General features: G+C 41.3%; 1 protein-coding gene across 5 annotated transcripts in view; it reads right to left on the minus strand.

Moving 5' to 3' along the window:
- The window catches only part of CPAMD8 (C3 and PZP like alpha-2-macroglobulin domain containing 8), a 54,441-nt gene extending 37,683 nt beyond the window's left edge, over positions 1-16,758 (minus strand). For 3 of the 5 annotated variants that reach the window (XM_037386738.1, XM_037386739.1, XM_037386737.1), the window contains exons 1-17: positions 16,569-16,758; positions 14,204-14,355; positions 12,916-12,938; positions 10,361-10,526; positions 10,170-10,222; positions 9,696-9,713; positions 8,657-8,711; positions 8,409-8,522; positions 7,519-7,603; positions 7,113-7,221; positions 6,410-6,637; positions 6,069-6,239; positions 5,562-5,690; positions 3,107-3,296; positions 1,692-1,864; positions 1,433-1,582; positions 1,158-1,319 (exon numbers count right to left, since the gene is read on the minus strand). In XM_037386738.1, the coding sequence (XP_037242635.1) occupies positions 1,158-1,319; positions 1,433-1,582; positions 1,692-1,864; positions 3,107-3,296; positions 5,562-5,690; positions 6,069-6,239; positions 6,410-6,637; positions 7,113-7,221; positions 7,519-7,603; positions 8,409-8,522; positions 8,657-8,711; positions 9,696-9,713; positions 10,170-10,222; positions 10,361-10,526; positions 12,916-12,938; positions 14,204-14,355; positions 16,569-16,651 (2,061 nt within the window). In that variant the 5' untranslated portion in view covers positions 16,652-16,758. Of the gene's footprint in view, positions 1-1,157; positions 1,320-1,432; positions 1,583-1,691; positions 1,865-3,106; positions 3,297-5,561; positions 5,691-6,068; positions 6,240-6,409; positions 6,638-7,112; positions 7,222-7,518; positions 7,604-8,408; positions 8,523-8,656; positions 8,712-9,238; positions 9,361-9,695; positions 9,714-10,169; positions 10,223-10,360; positions 10,527-12,915; positions 12,939-14,203; positions 14,356-16,568 lie in introns of those variants that run through there. The other 2 variants (XM_037386740.1, XM_037386741.1) reach the window with 2 other exon arrangements.
- Positions 16,759-20,504: the final 3,746 nt, after the last annotated feature.

Raw genomic sequence — 20,504 nt, forward strand, 5'->3', positions numbered from 1 at the left:
GATCTGAAGGAATCAAGGCTCATTATTATTAGCAGGTAGGTGGATTAAAAATGGAAAGAACATAAAACATCAGACCTGTGACACTGGCTCTCTAGGCTTTAAGAGCAGCAAGTAGTAAAAGCCTATGTAAAGAATACAAAACATGTAACATGCATAGCATGGCCTTCCATGTGGCATGTCCTTACAGCTTCACATAGCCAGGGAACAGAGATTACATGCTGCAGCAGCATGGAAGGCAAAGAGGTAGGATGTCAGCAGAGTCTGCAAGGTTGGATGGACTCTACTGTGCAACTGTAGGAAGGGAAGAAAGAGGCTAATGAACAGAACTTTTCAAATAGATCAGGTAAAAATCATTTTAATCAAAAGGAAAGCAAGAAGCTAATGGAAACATAGTAGCATGTCTTTTAAAACTTAGAGATGACCGAACTGGTTTTAGCTTAAAGGACTTCATTGTTAGTATCCAAAGCAGTGAAGAAATGCATTAGTGCGTGAGTACATTAAAAAACCCCAACAAACCTAACTTGTTTTAAGTGCTCAGCCTGAATGCTGATGCAAATACATGGCACAGACCAAAGGAAATAAGATTTTTAAAATCTGACAAGTTTAACTATTGAAAGACACCAACCAACACAACTGCCTAAATATATGGCATTTAAGTAACAACCAGACAAAGGATAAAAAGAAAACATTACTGATCTTTCAACACAGATGGCCACAGAAGCTTTCTGAACTAGGGCAGGAAAGAAGTTTAAAGGATTTCCAGAGAACAGTTTAAAAGTGAAAAGGCTATAAGGAAAGACTCACATCCCACCTTCCTTCCCTGTCAAAGTAACTGCAGAAGGGATCTGCTAGCTCACCCATGACTGGAAGAATCTTCTGGTCCCTTGTCTAATTTTCCAGAGCATCAGCATGAATTACTTCACCCAACAGGATATCTGGCCCTCTCATCAAGATTGGCCAAAATCAAAACACATTTCTCCACGATTTTTGCTGCAGCTGTACTCTCTGTTCTCAGAAATCACTTTTCAGCCTACCCCCCAGCAGAAACAGCTCTGATATGAAAAAAAACCCACAATGGCCTACAGAGCTGAAAATTATCCTGCACACATAAAAGTAAAAAAGACACTCCATAGAGAAGTGAGGCTGATTCTTCCTACTGTAAACGCGAAGCGAGCATCCTTGGTGATGTCCCAGTGCCAGGGAAACACAGAAGATCTACGGCGTCTACGTGAGGACATGCCTGGCCACCAGAAGTGCCCTTCTTCCTTTGGAGCTCCAAAAGCATCAGATACATCGTACTCTGCAAGCTCCTGAAACACCTGCAGGGAAAGGGAAGAGACTGCTGTCCTTCGGTATAAAGGCTACTAACTAAAGGTAAAGTGCATTTAGTGGTACTAACAGAAAGACATCAGTGCCTTAAGCTTCCTTTTACCTGACTGGCTGTCAGCTGAAAACCTGTCTTCAGCAGGTAGACACTCTTATCCACAGTGGCAATGCAGACACAGCTTGATTTTGCAGCTCTGACCTTGATGTTCACAACATCACCAGGTCTTGTTTCATTTGCCGAGAGAGCCACAGAAACCTAAGAATTTAACATTAAATCCCATTATCTTGACTCAAAATCAGCAGACAGAACTACAAAGAGTAACAAGACACCACCCCTTCCTCTCCACTAGCTACATTGCCAATACCTGATTTTCAAAGGAGGACTTCACAGTGAACTGCAGGCTGTCTGTGACCCCTTCTCCATTCTCCCTGACATAATACACCAGAAGACGGCCCAAGGGAGCCATGTTGTGAACTACTGAGAAACGGAGGAATGTCATGCAGACTTCAACCTCTGCTGCAGGGGTACTGGTAGGTGCTAAAAAATAAATTGTAAAAGGGACAGTTTCATTTATCAAAATCACTCTCTTCCTCCCTATTCAAATGCTGCAAGGCGCAGAACTTTACATCCAGGACTTGCATCCTTCACAAACTCTTCTTGAACTCAGAATCTTTTCCCTTTTTCTTTTCTTTGTGAAAGCTGACAGACAATTAGCACCCATAACATAATGAGCAATATGGAGAAGGTGGGTAGAGATTGACTACCCAGTGTTTTGCCTGCCATAAACCCAAGGAAATACACAATTAAGTTATCAAGCCATTTAAAATAAACAAGAAAAGTATCCATTGCTGCAGAACACTGCAGAGAGAAAAAGTATTAATGGGTTTGAAAAAGGATTATGCATCATTTCACCAGCAGCAGTTAAATAGAATCATAGAACAGTTTGGCTTAGAAGGGACCTTTAAGAATCATCTAGTTCCAAGCCCCCTGCCTCGGGCAAGGACATCTTTCACTAGATCAGGTTGCTCAGAGCCCAGTCCAGGCCCTGGCCTTTAACACTTCCAATGATGGAGCAACCAGTGTGCCTCTGGGCAATCTTTAAATACAACAGCTCAGAACCAACCTTCGGTGAAGAAAGTCATTACAAATTCTTAAACCACTGGTTACCAGAAGCTGGGTGGGCACATCTAGGAAAGTTTCTTTTACTTTTTACCAAATTATCTGAAACTGGCTGCTATTGCACATGTTGCTAGGATAGACAGACTGTTGTATGCATCTTCCCATGCACACCATTCTTTATCCCCAGTTCCCTGAATTCCCCAGATTTGTATCTTTCTGTTATTCCTTGCACAAACTAGGAGGCCACACTTCATTTCGCTTCCCATGCTGACTGAACGATCTTCTCCTTTAGCCTGATTGCTGCTACCACTCCATCTATGTTCTCTTCCTAGTTTTAAGCTCAACCAGCTTAGTACATTGCCCCAGCCCCATCATACGCTTCCCTGCTACTCAGCTGATCCCAAGCCAAGCATATTAAACTAGAGGGGTTTTAACAGAGAAGCTACAGAAAGACTAGAGAAAACTGCAAGAATTACCCCTCTTGGAGAAACTTACCTTGTTCCTATGACTATGTGTGCAATGGATCGGTATTTTTCTTGCACAAAATTATTCTGTGCCCTTTAAGGACCACCAAATTCAAAAAAAGAGGATACTTAGGTTTGCAGAAAGTTTGTTTTTCCCTGAAAACAGGGGTGAGTTTGCATTTCTGATGCTAGCTACCTGTTCCTGGGAAGTGTGCGATATCAATGTTCTTCTCAAAGGGAAAGGTGGCTCTTTTGCTCCTCTGCTGGGTGATGTTACTGGGCTGCAGTCCTGAAAGGACAATGTTGCCTCGTGATGCCACTTCATAATGTAGAGTGAAGTTGCAAGGACATGTGGACTTCACTGCAATCCATGCCTCCTCTCCTACCTGCACCCAGAGACAGAAAAGCAAAAGATCTGGTCTGTTACAATGCATGCTTTAATGTACAAAGCACAGAAATCTATTTGGGTTTCAGTCCACACGAGACATGACCCCGCTGTTAAGAAACGTATACTACATTAGCACTGTTTTCATGAACTTTTTTCACAATAAATAGGGGTCTGTGCTCAGCTCTTCACTCCCTGCAGATCTAACAGGAGAATGGGCTGGGGGGTTGCATGCATTAATGAAACAATAAAGGAATCTCTGGAATCCTGAAAGTTAAGCCTTTTGGCATGGAGCAGCTGTCAGAATTGGTTGAATTTTAGACACCTCTTCAGCAGTCCAGCCCAAAAAAGAAAGAGATGGGTTGGGGGTGGGAAGAGATGTGCATTTGATAGTCTTTGCAGTTGAACTGAGATTATACATGGTGATTACTTTCATATGGCAAATACTAATTCAAACATAACCAAGCGTGGCATGAAATTACTGGAAATAGATCTGAGGAAAAATACTTCCAAATTACACAAGTCTTGATATTAATTTGCAAGTCTAGCACTCAAGGAGCTGTCAAACACATAAATAAATGAGAAGAGAGCTTCTTTTTTCTGGGTAAACTCATTTGATGACTGCAATAGGCTTCAGAGCAACACACTGACTTCCTGCACTTTTTGTGCACTGAAGTCCTACAGCCAGAGGTACTCACCAAGTACTGAATACCCTGAGACAAACCCCCCAAATACTGCCAATCCCAACAGCACAGGCATCAGTGTGCAGTCACGGGATTAGGACTGGGTCATGTCTGGCTAAGTAATAAGCCCTCCACGAAGGAGACGACTTTCCTAGGAACACAAACTTCTTGCTTCTGGGATATGAGGAGCAGCTAACACTTGTGTTAACTATGGTTTCTTCAGCAACTTCCACTCCTGACCCTCCTGCCATTTTAAAGCATAGCACTGCCCAACTAAGACTGTTAAGGCTGAACAGCAATATTAAATCCTGATGAAATCTTTCAGAAAACCTCCACTTACAGTGTCATCTTTCCAGAAAGTATATATGGTACAAACTGAAATGGCAAGGACTTGGATACAAGGAGCTGCTAATGGTTAAATACAGTAAGAATGCCATAGAGGCCAAGAAGTGCCTCGTGACATTAAATATTTGAAGTATTAAGAATTCCCCAGTGCAAATGATGAAATAATTAATTAAAAAATGAATGTAGCTAATTGGAACACCCAGTAAGAGCTGGCAAAGCAGGGAAACAGTTCCTACCATCAGCTGGTCATCCAGCTCCTAGCTTTCCCACAGAAGAATTAGTTCTAATCAAGTTATAATAAGAACGATGTGTCCAGATTAGCAGTGTATAATCCCCTTTCCATACCTCAGGAAACTTGTAAAAGATTAATTAGCCATTAAACTTCCATGAAATGCAATGATTAAAAAAAATTGCTCTTATTTGGATACCAAGAGTCTGAAACCAACCTGACGGATCTGCTCACAATGGAAATCTAAGTGTGTATATTGCCAAAACCCACAGGTTTTTTTTCTGCAAAGCAATATGCAGACCCACAGCATATCTTCTTGGGAAGAGAACAAACCCTAAACAACCCACAGTAAAACAATATGCAACAGGAATCATGGTTAAATCAGATCTTTCCTTTAGGAGAGAGGCCACAACAACAATTATTTGGAAGGACTACATTTCTAGAGAGGCACCTACAAAAACTACAAAAGATGACAAGATAACTATGGTCATAGTTCGATAACTGGAAGAATAAATAGATCCAGCTGAGATTTAAACTGGAAGTTCTAATGAGACTACACAGACCTAATCTGGACCTTCAGTAATTGAGCTATTCCTACTAGTATCACTTCCAATCTTTCAACATTTGTTGACTTGAACTAAAGCATGTAATTTTCACTGAGCAATTCATATGTAAATGTTACCGAGATGCACAGAACATATATTCAAATACGAAAAACTTAGACCTTGCCAGCACCTGTATTCACCCTCTCTCCCCTGTCTGCACAGCACAAAGGAGAATGAGGTGCTGTGCAAAGCATCAAAGGTATTTTTTGTTTAGAGCCAAGTGCAGCCCACATCGAACAATTATTTATTTGGTGGCTGAAATGGAGCTACTTCAGACTTTGTAGTGGAAACAATAACAGTCCAGGATCCCAGAAACAGAAATGGCTAGAAATATTTAATTAGAACAAAGTACTTTAAGCCAAGAAATGCAGTTTTTGCCACAATTGAATATGAAGACTACATACCTGGAAAGGTTTATCTGGTGCCTGGAGCTGGATGTGACACTTGCTGGGCGAGTACCAGCTACTGATGGACAAGTAGTTTGGCAGATACTGATCCCCAGATGGTTTCCCATCAATCGCAGTCACTTTGGTCTTAACAAAAGTTACATCTGAATGTTACGCATACATAGAAAGCCTGATGTACTCTCTTCTTACATTGTATCCCCATCTCCCATTTTATACTTTCCAGCTCTTCATCTCTTGTCATCCTTACATAGCAACACTACTCTCCAAATCCTAGACCCTTACTACTATATGTTAAGCTGTATTCCAAGAAGCATCTTTTCATGATGGTTATCAACACCAGTTCTATTGGCAGCAAGAAACAAAGCAAGTGTTTGCTGCAGTTAAATCAAGAAGTTGAAGCTAAAAGGCACCGATTTCCTGTTTGTAGCACTGATTTATAAAGTGCAGGTTTGACAAGATTAGTTATGTTAAAGCCCACTAATCCTATAAAGAGCTTTGACCCACCTCCAGCCAGACATATTGGGCAGCTGTAGGGATGGAGGGGATTTCAAACTCCACCAGGCCATTTCTTGATACCAGTTCACTTGTATAAACGTTGTCCTTTGGTGTGAGTTCAGCTTTAATTCGGATAGTGACTTTGTTAGCTGGACTTCCATCAGGGTAAGTGACTTCTACCTACACAGTGTTTCATTTACAGAACAACAGTTTTTACATTATAGGCAATTCCAGTCAAGGACAGAAACAGCAGGTGGGAAAAATACACCAGAACATGGTATAACATCCTGGGATGAAGTCAGTATAACCTTATATCAGCCACATGACAGTGTCTCTACTTTTAATCTTACCTTTCCTTTGTAAGGCAGTCCAGGTTTGAAATGTTTTCTGGTATCCTTGGAGTACTTGATATCAATCAGCTGTTTCTGAACAGGTGTTGAGTCATCAAATGTAACCTGCTTGCTTCCATCAGAGCTGATCACCGTGGCCCAGATATTGACTGTGCCTCTAAAATGTTCTGGAACATCAGCTGGCATCATGTCTTTCACACACACATTGAAAACAGCAGAGCCATCAATCTACAAAGTGTGTTGGGGAACAGAAACATAAGTTTGCATTCACACTCAAAAAGGGTCTAGAAGCCAAATCTAAAGTGTAGGCACTTGCTATAGTGAGTTTGCAGCAGTATTTTTAAAGGATGTGGAATGAATGAATGAATTGGAGAGTGGGCGAAGCAAGGAAGAAAGCAAGCAAGTTTCATTTTCCTCCCTTATCCATCCACTAGCTCTGTCACAGTCCCTCATTCTCATGTTCTCCCTCACCACTATATGCTCTAAAACCAGATCAATACTATGCCAACAAATTCTCATCCCCCCCAAATCATAAACACACAATGTAAATATACGTAATATCTTTATTACACTGGACCCAATTATTGCATTCATTCATTTATTTTCTGATATGCCATCAGTAACATTAAATAGAGCTCTGGTACTAATGTCAAAGAGTACAGATCAGGTAATTTTTTGCAGCTGACTCCGTGGTCTCCCTCACCTGGGTGGTCTTGAGGACAGGGTGTCCCACTTCATGCCTGTAGTACCCTACACCATTTATAGTCATATTGACAATTAACTTTCCTGTCACTGGTTTTCCAAATGTATATCTGCAATGAAAAGAAGATAATGAATAACTTCCAGAATAACAGTCAGCATTTTCCTGACTATATCAAGGCTAGTACCATGTGACCTGCACATCTAGAAAACAGAAAGAAATATCACAGAATGTTTTCCAGCTTGTTATTGTCAACACGTTTTATGATGGTTCTTACATAGGAAAACTTCTGACAAGGACCAGAAAGCATCCAAAAAGTCTGCAGAAGATTCAAGCTCCAGTGACTGCACCATCCTGTGGCTGTACTACAGTCCGTAACAATGAAACTTTATCCGGGACATGTTCCTACCTGGCATGGACAGTTCCTTTTTCACAGAGTGAAAGGTCACGAATGTAGCGAGGGGGATCAATCAGCAACTCAAACTTTGGTAATACTACAATGAAAAGAAATACAACAGAATCTTTTCAAGGAGATCTTACTGTCCAGGTTATAGCAAAAGCATATACAGCTCTGACAAGATCGCTGCTTATGGTCAGATGAGGGCAGCGTAGCTAACACTAGAAGGGACAGAACTCAGCAGAGAACGAATCAACAAAAGTCGCAAACTGTGACCATCTAGGCGAGACGACCTTAGCAAAACACCCTGAGATTTTTACTGCTTTTCAGAGGAATCTGTGTTCCAGGATTTGAGCCTGAGCTGTTTCTCTTAGATACATGGTAAAGAGGACAACTCGCTACTGACTCCTCCACAATATGTTAGGAATACAGGTGAGATATTAGCAGTTGTCAGTGCCTACAAATGCTTGTGTGATCAGGTCAGATGTCATAGATTGTGTGCTGGGTGTAACGATGCCCACCTTTCATCAGAGGGACTCAGACTGAAAAAGGGGGTAGCAAAAAAAAGAATTCAGAATTTCAAGGAGGGCTCTGGGAAAGCAAGGAAAGCACTGACAGACTGAAAGCACCTTAAAGAGTTTTCCAAAGCAAAATTAAATCTTTGTTACATGAATAGATCATACAATATGACATCCCATTTCAGGTCCTTTATGAAGTGTGGAGGACAGGAACAAAGGGCTTGATTAAGTTACAAATGTCTATACCCCTGAAGTACATAGCCTCTAAAGAGTTTTTCCTCACGACCTTTTAAAAGTTTCATCTCAAGTAAGAACATTTCATAATATTTTGTTCTTCCAAATGCACTTGGAGTTATAGCCAAAGTTGATTTCGATACAACTCACCGTATTTCTGAACTTCAAAGGATTTGTTGTATGTGTGCCCCTGCATTTCAGCAAATATGAGCCATTCACCAAACACTGGCTGATCAGACAAAGGAAAAGTCATATTTACAATACCTGAAAAAGGAAACAACATACTATGAACTCCATGTCACTCATCATCCCTTGTCAAGGCTTGTTGAACACAACTCAGTATAAGCAGAAGCAAAGGCAAACAACAATACACTGAGAAAAAATAATTTGAAACTTACCACAACAAAATGGTTTCAAATTGCTCCACTCTATCATACGAGACCCCCGAGGATCCTGCATAGTGGTTTAGGAACGAGAAACATCACAGTGAAAATGAATATCACGAACACATTTAACTCAGTTTGCAACAAAGAACTTCATTTTGTAATATATACACTTCACTAACAGCTCAAATGTAACTAACACCTGCCAAAATTTTTCCGAAGATACTTTACCAGGGGGTATTCTAAAATTCAGACTCATTTAAGGACACTGCTTCTATAACCAATGCACACAAGCACTGTCAAGTGACAGATCTTTCACCTATCTTATAAGACACCTATCTTCGATGGGATGAACTGGCCTCTGAAGATGCTTTCTTTCTATTAATAAAGGGAGCTGTACAACTAACAAGACATTTTTTAGATGACTAAGTCAGATGAAATTAATCCCGCTGTTTTTGTCAGCATTAAATCTGTGACTGAATGCAAACAAGAGGGTGAATTCTTCTGCTTGCTGACAGCTAAAGAAAACACATGGTTTAAAAAAAAAAAAAAAAAAAAAAAAAAAAAGACTAGACACAGAAGGAACCTCTCATTCACCTCATAAGGAAGAAGACAGGAGCACCCTTTCCTTGCCATGAATTTCTATTGTCCACTATCATAATGTTTGGGTGCAGAGATGAGAATGGCCCTGCTATATCAGCCCAGCCAGATGAAGGATAGGAGTGTGTCTGCATTGAAAAGAAGGGAGAAATTGAGTGGGACTGTTACATTTATTAACCCCAGTGAATCTAGCCAATTTCTTCTCAGGCTGAAAAATGGGAATGGATTTCTGAAACTGAAGTAGAAAACAAGTATATTTGTTGATGATAACAAAAAAAGCAAGACACAAAGATCAGTTAAAGACACAGGGATAGAGATAATTGCACAGGTTACAGCTGGGAACGGCCATAATGGACTTGAAAAGGCACAGACGCATGACTGGTTCCTCTCAAGGCTACAAGAATCTTGCGCCTCTATAGGATACATGCTAGATGATTGGCAGACAGATACTCACCACCACATAAGCTTCAATCTGAAAGGAAAGAAAAAAAAAAAGAATAAAAAGCTTTACAAAACAAAGCTACTTTTCCGCTTCTTGTGATGAACTGCTGAGACACAGCACAAAGTGACAAAGTTTAAACATCTCTATTTTGGTAAGACTAGCCTGAGAAACACACATTTCCCTCACACATCCAAGTGGAGAAGTAACACCTTGCATATCCGTGCATTACCTAAACAAAGTGCAAGTCTGAAAAATTCTAACTGCTTTGGCATAGTTACATCATATTTCCTAGTGTTACAAAAGCGTGTATTCTCCTTCATCAGTAATGTGACCAACTAAATTGTAAATAACAACAAGCAATCCCAAGATATGCCTAAATAGGTTAAAAAAATCCAACTATATTTCTGCTAAATGTACGTTAGAATAAAACACAGGTTGCCAAGTATTCCATCATATTTTACAGTGTGAAAGAAAAGGTTTTTTTACCCTGTCATTGACTGGTCTCAAGTCAGAAGTCACCATAAAGAGGTTTATCAACACTAAAAAAGGAAAAGAGGAAATTTATTAGTCATCACAGCTGACACTGAGCAGAATATCTCATCCTAGAATCTACCCTCAAGAAAAGTTTTGCTTGAAAGCAGCCCTAGCATCTGGCAAGTTCTCCAAGGTCACTTTACCCTTCTGCTTGGGCTTATAGACAGGTTTATCAGTCTGGATGAACACTGATGATCCCTTGCTGTCAATGGTTACTGTGGTATAGTTGTGAAAAATGTAGCCTTCCTCTGCTAAATGCCGGTTGCCCCAGACTTTTAGATGTGCTTGTCCACGAAGTCCTGAAGGCACCTAGAAAACAGACCACAAGTTGAGGAAGACACAGAAAAGCCTTTGCGCTTTCTGGGGAACATAACTGACACTGAAGTGAGCAAAGAGCAGGCACTTGTTCAGTGCAACTATGTGTTAGTAATAAAAAGAAAATGAGGAACATACTAGATATTTTCCAATGTATAAACTTCAAAGGAGGTAAAGTCATGCTAAAAACAGGCAGGAAATTCTCTTCTGCCCTTTATCACTCAAGCAAAGTGGTATTTGATCTACATGTGCAGCTTCCACTAAAGATGATGTGTTACATGGGGAAGTCAACCATGCTATGGAAGACACGGCTCTACTGATGGGAGGAAAAAAGGATAAGCCCACAAAAAAACCCCGCCAAAACAAAATATGCACGCTTGCACATTTTCAATCAGTTCTTCAGAGAACTAAAAGACTTTTAAAATTAAATTAGATTAAAAATTATGAAGCAAAAAGTCTGATAATACAGAAATATTATGATAACAGGTCATAATTTGAAAGTGAATAAAATAAATATGAAAACAGCAATAACTGCATATTTTATTCAACAGTGAGTCTTTGGATAAAGAAATTACAGCATTTGGTATAACTGCTGATGTTTCCTATTACACAGGTCTACATGACACCTTCTCAAAATGAAAGTAATACTTACACACTTGTACATTAACACAGTAAAGAGTGAGGAAGTATCAAACCCTTCCTAGAACCTAATTCCCAGGCACAGTTTAAACGCTGACAGGACAGAGCAGTATCAACATCAGCCATATAGTAATTACAGAGAAGGCAAAGACAACTCTGGGGTATGCCACCAAGGCAGAGGAGATCCAATCGGGCACAACAGACCATCGCTAAGCAAGTTAGCCTTCTGTGAATCAGAGGCTTTAGCTTACTTACAGGCCAGTGATAATGTAGATGATGCAGTAGGTGCTCTGCTACAGTAATACAATAGAACTGTTCCCAAATACCTGGATCTACTGAAAAGAGGCCATTTTTTCTTATGGCACTGCACAGAAGAGACTTATTCAGACATGACCAGCTTCAATCAAGAGCTAGCGATGCAGTACGGAAATTTTTTTCCCCAGGGTCATATGCTACAGGGATTCATCTAGTATACTATCCAGAGCCTACTGCTATTCCAGAAGCGCATCACAATTTAATATTTATATGATTTGTTTCACCTACCCCATTTACCTCCCATCAGAGCTGACAACTCCAAAGCAAGTCCTAAGTTAACAGATCCAACACTTTTAAGACTTGTTCTTCAGTCCAGCTCTATTTTGCCTACACTTGAAGCAATAATCTTCCACCACAAATCACCACACATGATACACATAATACACCTCTTCCAGTTGCAAATGTTTTGATCATGCTTTATCAACAAGACTGAAAACCCTACTTTTCAAAGATCTAGGAAGAGAGATGAAGACGAAGGTCCTGTACTAGCACAGCCAAATTATCTCACAGAAACCAAGAAAATGGCTTCATTTTTCTCTGTATGGTATCACTTGGTCCTACATATAGCATAAACTAAATTACTTCTTTCAACGAACAGTGAACTCTGAACTAGTAGCATTTAGCTCACTCTGTGGCATGAGGAAGGATAACTCATGCAAGGTGCAGAGCAGGGGAGATCTTTCACAGGATGTCTTTCTGCTGTAAGAATGACTACTTTTCACTGCACCTCAGATCTCCAGTATCCTAGGGATTCAAATAAAGCCAGATACTGCTTTAAAAATGTAATTTACTAAGGTAAGCGTATTTAATGTCTTTTTAATGGCTAGTGCAACTCTCTGCCAGAATTGCATTTAATTTCATCATATTTTTACTCCACTACAAATCCTCTTTGGAAATAAAAAAGTTGTTCTCATTCCCTCCATCTCTTCAGCAAGTGTAAGCTTCATTTTATGGACTATGCTGATGGCAAAAATATTACTGATGTCAATGGTTAAAACGTAGCAAAACTAGTGAAAAACTATGCTTTTTAAATAATATAGCATTACCAGAGTAACTAGCAGAGACACAATGTTCAATAACCTGCCACTACTATGGATTTCAGTGGTCTGTGCAATGCTCCACATCACTTAATTAGCCATATGTACTGCCATTCTTATAAAATAATCACAACAAAGTTCTACATTGACAATGAGACACAGATTCAGCCATTGATTTTCTTCAGTGGTGTAAGGGCCTGATAAGCTGTGATGGATTAAGCTTTGTTTTTTCATTCTTCGCTCTTCCTCTTGCAAAGCTTGCATCCTCCTCAGTGTGTGCACCAGAACATGACCTGTATTTGTGCCGCAGCTGCTCAGAGAGCAATGCCTGATGTGATTGAAGACAAGTCCCTCATGTTTTCACCAAAAACATTAAAATAACTGACACTCACCTTCAGTTTAATTGTTCTTTTATCTGAAATGAGAGAGAGAGAGTTATTCTCCTCAGGCTACGGTACTAACATTTTAGACATTTGCAGTTGACTGAAAGGAGATGCCATGTCACAGAACTGCTAGCTGCAGTACCCCTTCATTATGATTTCACCTGAAGTAATTTTCATGTACTGTGTAAAACAATCTGCAGGGTGAGCAAGTCAGACCTAGTAGAGCTCTCCAAAATGAACTGGGTCAACATTTATTTACAATTTTTGCACAAGGTAAACTGCAAAGTGCTCTACAGTTAGAGAGTACCACCAAGGCTGAGGTTTCAGCACAGGGTATCCTACGCTTACAGAAGTATTTTGCTGTAAAACAGACTTGACCTCTTTTGGGACTTGAATAATTCTCAAAACAAACACTCACAGAATCTATTTTGATTGCTGCATACAGCCATACCCAAGATTTCTCTTTAGCATATGTTGTCCACATGTGTAAGCAACACTCCCTTTGAATTACTTAGCAATTGTCAGCCAATTTCAAAGAGAAGAGGAGGATAAAACCAGAAACAATCTGTTCCACGAAAGGAAATGTTTTTTCTATAACTCCCAGTTCTTACACACAGAAGGGTTAAAGCATGATGGTTAAAAAGCCTGATTGCCTGAGCCTTGTCTACATTACAGCTTACACCACTAGTAGCAGTGGTGGAACAGTGCTGCTGGACTTCATTTGCACTAAGGTAAATTCATTCGGTTTTAAGCTGGACATAACCAAAACACTTTTTGTCTTTACACACAGGACAGAGAGGTATCTGTCTTGGATTTTAAAGACTTACCCAACTGCACAAATATTACCACCTCTCTCAGCCCTACTCAGTCCTGAAGACTGGGGAGACTGCATTTCAGCAGTCTCATTTGAAAATAAGGTAGAAAATTTATGATGATGATGTAATTGTGTATTTTTCTTTAAAGTGAACTTGTATCATTCCTTACACAGCTTCCCAGTGTCAAACATTCCGGTTTCAAAATGAGAGATACTCACTATAAAACTCTTTAATATCAATTATCTAGGGCCTCTGTATGTCTTGGTATTCCACAATTATCAGCCTTGGATATTTCAGATCACATACATAAAAACCACATTAGCACAATCAACTGAGAACGTTTAGCAGCAGTCAATTAATTAAATATCAGTTTGGTTCCAGTTCTGTCATAACCTAAAGCAATTTTCAAAGAGGTACTGGTGTGCTCCCACAGCACCTCAACTTATAAACTAGTTCTCAAGGTCAGACTTACAGGAACTTACCCAGAACTGTTCCATGGCCTCGTGACACAGTTTCTCCTTTGACTACTAACTGAATCTGGACTGTTGTCTCCTTGATGGAGTTAAAGATGGTTACACTTATGGCTTCCTCAACGCCAGATCGGAAAACAGAAGGTGCTGCAATCAAATAGCCCCTGAGGAGCAAAATTGGAGGTGGATGGTCAAGAACAGAAACAAGAGTGCGATCTTTGCTTGTAAGTCACTATGTATGACAAAAGGAAAAGAACAGATTACTCTGTAACATATTTGCCCTGCAGCATCACATTTGCACCCACCATCAGTCTAGGCCTGTCTCTAATATGCATAAAATAAATGCAGAATGCACGTAGAAATGAACAGAGCCTAAGTGGCTTACAAATGCTTACTCTTTAAAGACAGTAGCATTAATGTTTATTGCATGTAAACTATAGATTTATTTATACGCTATATATAAAAACAAACTAAATCTACAACTAGCTAATCATAAAAAAGCTGAAACTCACAAAAGAGTAAGAGGGCACCTAAACCTCCAATAGAGTTTTGTAGATAATGCTTTGTTTTGAAACAGATTAGATACTTCTAACATTTTTGCCTCTATTTTTCATGGTTCAACCTGATACATTAAAAAAATGACTCTCAGTGCTGACACTCCACACTTTCTATGAGGCAGTCTTGCATATGTGTCACATGTCTAACCTCCCAATTTATATAGAAGCAGCCCAGAAACTGCAGTTACAAGACTGGGCTCTAATTCTGTTCTGCTACCACTTTTGTGTTCAATTATATCCTGCAAGTTTAAGAACCCCAGCAAAAAAGAATTATTTTAGCAGGCACAAATACAGTTTTAAAGCCACCCTAGATGACCTCCCATATATACTACAACCCTTGTTTCTGAATGGAATCTGTACCATTACTCTGTGCTGAATGGCACCATGCCATGAACTTGCCAACTAAAAGCATTACAGGCTCTGAGCTTTTTGATGCGTTGGGCTGTAAGCAACACATTTATATTCTCTTCATGACACACCTTTCTGGAGTTTTTTCTAACCAAAAGGAACTTTTAAAACAATGCAATTGCTCATATGACTTTAAGCCAAATTTCTCAGCTCATGCCTCTCTACAGTTCCATAAGCCAGGTTGCTTTAGTTCATGATTAATTATCACTTTGGGATGACGATGATGGTGTTTTACAGCCCCCCAAGTAATCTTTTATCAAATTCCAACCCCATGTTTCTCTCTCAGCAGGCCTCATTGCCATGGAGATCCCACTACCCCCAAAGGAAGTTCAGATCTCTGTGGCATTTGAGTTAAATCGCATGGGGTACTTGCAGATTCAAAACCTTATGGTTGCCAGGTTTGAAAATTCATCAGAACAATAATAAATAACAATAAAAAGTTACTACTTAGCCTGCAAATTCTTGGTAAGAAAGACAGCCCATCTAGCTGTGGAGGGAGAAAGAGTACCATCTGCATCCAGTATGAAATGATTAGATTCAAACTGTCACATAAGCACAGCACTATAGTGCCATATGTGAAGCACATGTATTCACATTGTTCTAAATTGGTGCAAGTCTTTCTGAAGTATCAGTCCATTGGTACAGCCATTTAAATCACTTAATAAGTGGCATTTCAATATTTAACTTGACAATTAAACAGTTAACTTGACAGTGACTGGACAGATCCTTTATGCACATTTGACTAACAGCTCTGTCAGGTTACACTAAAACTTGGCAGGACATGAAATATTTCCTAGTAAGCAAGTGAAAATAAGTTCTCCATGGCACTCAGTTAATGCAGCTATTCAATGATGTTGATGGGCTAGAATAAGCTCGGGGTAAAGAACAAAGCAAACCTTAACCAAAGCTAACCTAAACACACCAGAACGAGCTGTGGATTCAACCCGGATGATTCTCCCCACAAGAATGCCTCACATGCTCTTCGGGAGCAACCAAGAGTACCTTCAACCATCCCAAGCACAACAGCAGCCCCTGCGCAACACCCCGGATTCCTTAAATAATTGTTTGCAGATAAAAGCTTTGCAACCACTCGCTGGAGGAGCTAGAGGCAGGTATTTCTGTGGCGGCTTTCTTCTTCCCCCCCCCCCCCCCCCCCTCCTCCTCCTCCTCCTCCCTCCCCCGCCCCCCGCCTTTCCCTCTGCTATGCACTTTTGCACCGGCGAGTACAAACGTGTTGCAGGCTCGGGAGCCGCCGCAGCTCGCCTCCCCGACCCCAGCCCCTCGAGGGGACTTTCTCAGGCTTTGTTAAGTGGTTGGTGCAGCCACCCCCGGAGCCCTTAGCGGAGCACAGGGGTTCGCGTCCCCCCCGCCACCCTTTACGGGGAAGCTGCCGACCTCCTCCCGGTACTTACTGCCTCTCCCGGGGCTGGGCTGCGCTCAGGCTGCAGAGGGTCAAGAGGACCCCCCAGGCGCAGCCGGGCTCCCTGCGGGGCATGGTGGCTCGGGAGCCACAGGCCACGGCGATCTCCGCGGCCAGGAGGAGCCTTTTGTTCCCGGCAAGCGCAGCCCGAGCTTCCCCGTCGCCCCGCTCCCGGGCTCGGCTCCCCGGTGCCTTTGGCCACCGCCCCCGCCGCGTCCCCGCCCCCGGGCCGCCCCCTCCTGGCCCCGGTGCCCGCTAGGCTCCGGCTCCGGCCCCCGCTCTTTGTCTGCGGCTCCCCGCCTGCTCCTGACAGCGTGCACCGGGGGAGGGGGCCGGGCCCCGCCGCAGCCCGCCCCGGCCGGGTCCCAGGTGCGCTGCCCGCCCAGCCCCGGCGGGCTCCCACCTGCGGCCACCGCTCCCCACCACCACCACCACCACCACCACCCCCCTCCCCTGCAGCTCTGACAGCCCAGCCGGGCCGGCTGCTCCGGCACCGGTGCCTCGTCCGTCGAGCCCAGCCAGCCCCGGGAGTACCTGCCTGGTCTCCCTGCCCTCCGCCTCGGCTTCCCCAGGGGGGCCGGTGTGCCTCACGCAGATGCAGGAGCTGCAGAAGCTCAGGTCCCCAAAACTCCCTAAAGGTCCCAGCAGCTTGGACCTGGGCACAGCATCCCCCCGCATGGGCTGGCCCCATTAAATGAGTCTTTGTACTCCCAGGCACTCCTCTGAGTGTTGCCAAAGAACTGCTCTCCAACTCAGAACTCGGTGCCGGCACTGATGCTGCTCTGTCCTCCTCCATCCCTAGGCCCTGATCTATCCATCTCCATCCCTCTGTCCTAGTCCGTGGTCACAGGGGCTCGAGACAGGAGGGGGAGCCCTCACTACACCAGTTTGAAGAGGGTGCAGCGGGAGAAGCATATGCAAGGCAACAGCAAACTCGAGGTGACAGAGTAAATGCCAAGTCTCACAGCGACGGATTCAATGCTGCACATAGATATCAAAGAATGACTTCTCCCATCCCTGCTGGAGACAACGCAGAATCCCAGATGTACCTCAACAGAGCTGAGCTCTCCTCCCATGAATAAATGAAAACCTGCCACATAGGTAGTTTGAATCAGTTCGCCCACACCCCAACACCCCCCACCCCCCTGAAAAAAACTTTAAAAATACTATTTTTTTCTAGATTATTTTCATTATTTGAACCTCAGTTCCATTTCTTCTAAAAATCACTGATATGGAGTCCAGCATTTAATTTAGCAAAAATACAGATTTGTTTCCAAAAGTTAATTTAATGGTTTACCAAAAGCCCTTTCTCCTAGCTTCTCACAAGAAAACCAGCAAATCATGTTGCTAAAGCTGCTAAACTTTTAAAATTATTTTTCTCTTTCAAAATTATTTCAATCACCATATATTTTAGCAGTATCAATACCAACACATTTTCTGCAAGTCAATCCATTCCCTAAAAACACAAAGTCATCAAAAAGGAATGAGGTTTCCCCGTCTACTTCACCAACAGGACTTCACAGGCTGATCAGGCCCCAGCCAGGAGAGCACAAAATGGTGCCTAAATTTCTATATTGCTTGAAACATACACTAATTTTAGTACGAGACATCACTTCAAAAAACTCAGTAGCTTTTTGATAAGTTCAGATTATCTTCAGTAATGGATAACACTGCTAGATGTGGCTACATTTTCCTACTTAAACCTGTCTTAAAACAGCACTGTCTTATTTTTGTGGAGAGGTGTTAACAAGTCTAGAAGAAGAGGGAAAACTTAAACAAAAACCAACGACCACCTAGGCTAGGGCTTTGAAACACGTGCCTCACCTGAAAATTCTTTGTACCAAACAAATGAGTCCCAAATCAAAAGGACTATTTATTTTGCAAGGCTCACTGCAGTTTCTAGGACTGGACACAACAGTGTAAAATCACAGCCAGGCAAGTTTAGAAGTGTTAAAGAAACCACCTAGTTAAACCCCTCTTACTACATCAACAGTCCTTTACTGTTTGTCTACAGATTTGTCAAGATCAGGGCAGAGAACTGAAGGAGTTTTATTCAATACAATAAGATCATTGGAATTACGCTCCCACTACTGAACAAGAAGTTTTTTTAAGATTGTTCACCACCATGGGAAAGGTTATTTTTATTTATTTTTAGTGGGATTTTTCTAGCTATAGCTCATCTGTGGGAGGAGTTGCAGAATGTCTTGGAGCAGCTTTCAGCTTTTAATATTATGTAAGCTGAATCCATTTTGCTTGCTGCTGTGCTATTTAAGCCCAACTGCTCCTCTCTTGCTCATTTCATTGCTCATGTATCTTCACATGACAAACAATGCTATGAGAGCTATCAAGGGACTCTTTTGTTCGCCCAAAATTGAAGACACGTGCAAGAAAGCACGAAGTCAAAAAGAGGCCCTCCTAACACATCTTTTCTCTCCATCTTTAAAGTATATAGGGCTTTACCTCTGATCTCCCGTTCTTCAGAATGTATAATTGTACTCAAATGCTGTACTAGGAGTTGTACCAGCTGTGACGGTCAAGGCTATAAGTGAGACTGTATCTGTAAGAACCAGTAATGTATTTTGTTGATTATGTTAATTAGCTTAAGACATGAATGCTCTCCACAAAGCTTGCACTAGTATTTTTCGGGGTGATGTCTGTTTGACTGGCATTACACTGGTTTTACATGGAATTAGATAAAAAAATCTGAATGGTGGGCATTATAACAGCTGTATTTTTCTACAAATGTTTGGCTAGAACATTAGTTTTCTTTCTCTATACTAAATGCAACTATGGCACAGTTGAAATCATCATTAACTTGCATCGAATCTGTCAAACCTAGGTCTCACTTCAAACAGTTTATGATACTCTTTAATAAAATAACTGTTTCATAACACAGCTTGGCCTTGCAACTTAACTAGAAATGTCAATAGCTGGATTGTCTAAATTAAGAGTGGATTCTTCTTTAGTGTTGCATTCTCTTTCAGTTTATTCAAACTCTAGATCCATAGAGATTGTTTCCCAAGCAAGCCAGCTAGGCTTTATGAGAAGCAACTTACTAAAAAATACATTAAAGTTGGCATGTTTTGTGGGGGTTTTTTCTGGTTTTGGGGTTTTTTTGGGGGGGTGGGGGGTGGGGGTGGGTGTGTTTGGTTTTTTTGGGGTTTTTTTGAGACAAACTGAAACATGCAAAGATAAAGCAAAATCTGGTAATTCCAAATTCTTTTTCAGCTTCATCATATTCTCAGATACAGAACTTTATACGCCTCAGTATTTTCCTGCCTGCAAAACAGCAACACTAATGTTAGTCTCCTTCCTAAGAGTAACACTTAAGATCATGTTGGAATCTTTTGATTAAAGAATACAAGGAGGCAAAATGAAAATGAAGCACCTCTGCTGTTCTCATGGTATAGCAGCCCTGAAAATGAAGCACATCTGCTGTTCTCATTGTATAGCAGCCTATAATTGATGTACAATATCTCACCAATCAAAGCAATGATTTTGTAATAATTTTGCAAAGATCAGAAACGTTTTGAGTGAAACAGCATCATGTTTCCTAAAAAAAGAATTATCTCTACACTTAATCCATACCTCTTTTCTAGAGCAGACCCACAAAGGATTCCTTACAGGCTCATGTCTGAGACCTACAGAATATGTACCAAAAAAGTCGAAGTGCCACTAAACACCCATTCTGTAGTCATCCACATCTCTGAAAAAGCTCTGGGTATGGACTTCAAAGCAGCAACTGGATTCAACAATGAACTGATAAATGCAGCAGAGTACACTTCTAAAATGGAGGTCCATCATCTGCAGCATAATGCTGCAGTATTTTTGAACACAAAACTCTGTATTTCTACATTTCAAAAGCCACAGCTAGAAATTATCATTATGTGGAGTACAGCCCTTTTAAATCATTGTTAACATTTTTTAA

This window comes from Falco rusticolus, chromosome 4, assembly GCF_015220075.1.
Source record: "Falco rusticolus isolate bFalRus1 chromosome 4, bFalRus1.pri, whole genome shotgun sequence".
Lineage (NCBI taxonomy): Eukaryota > Metazoa > Chordata > Aves > Falconiformes > Falconidae > Falco > Falco rusticolus.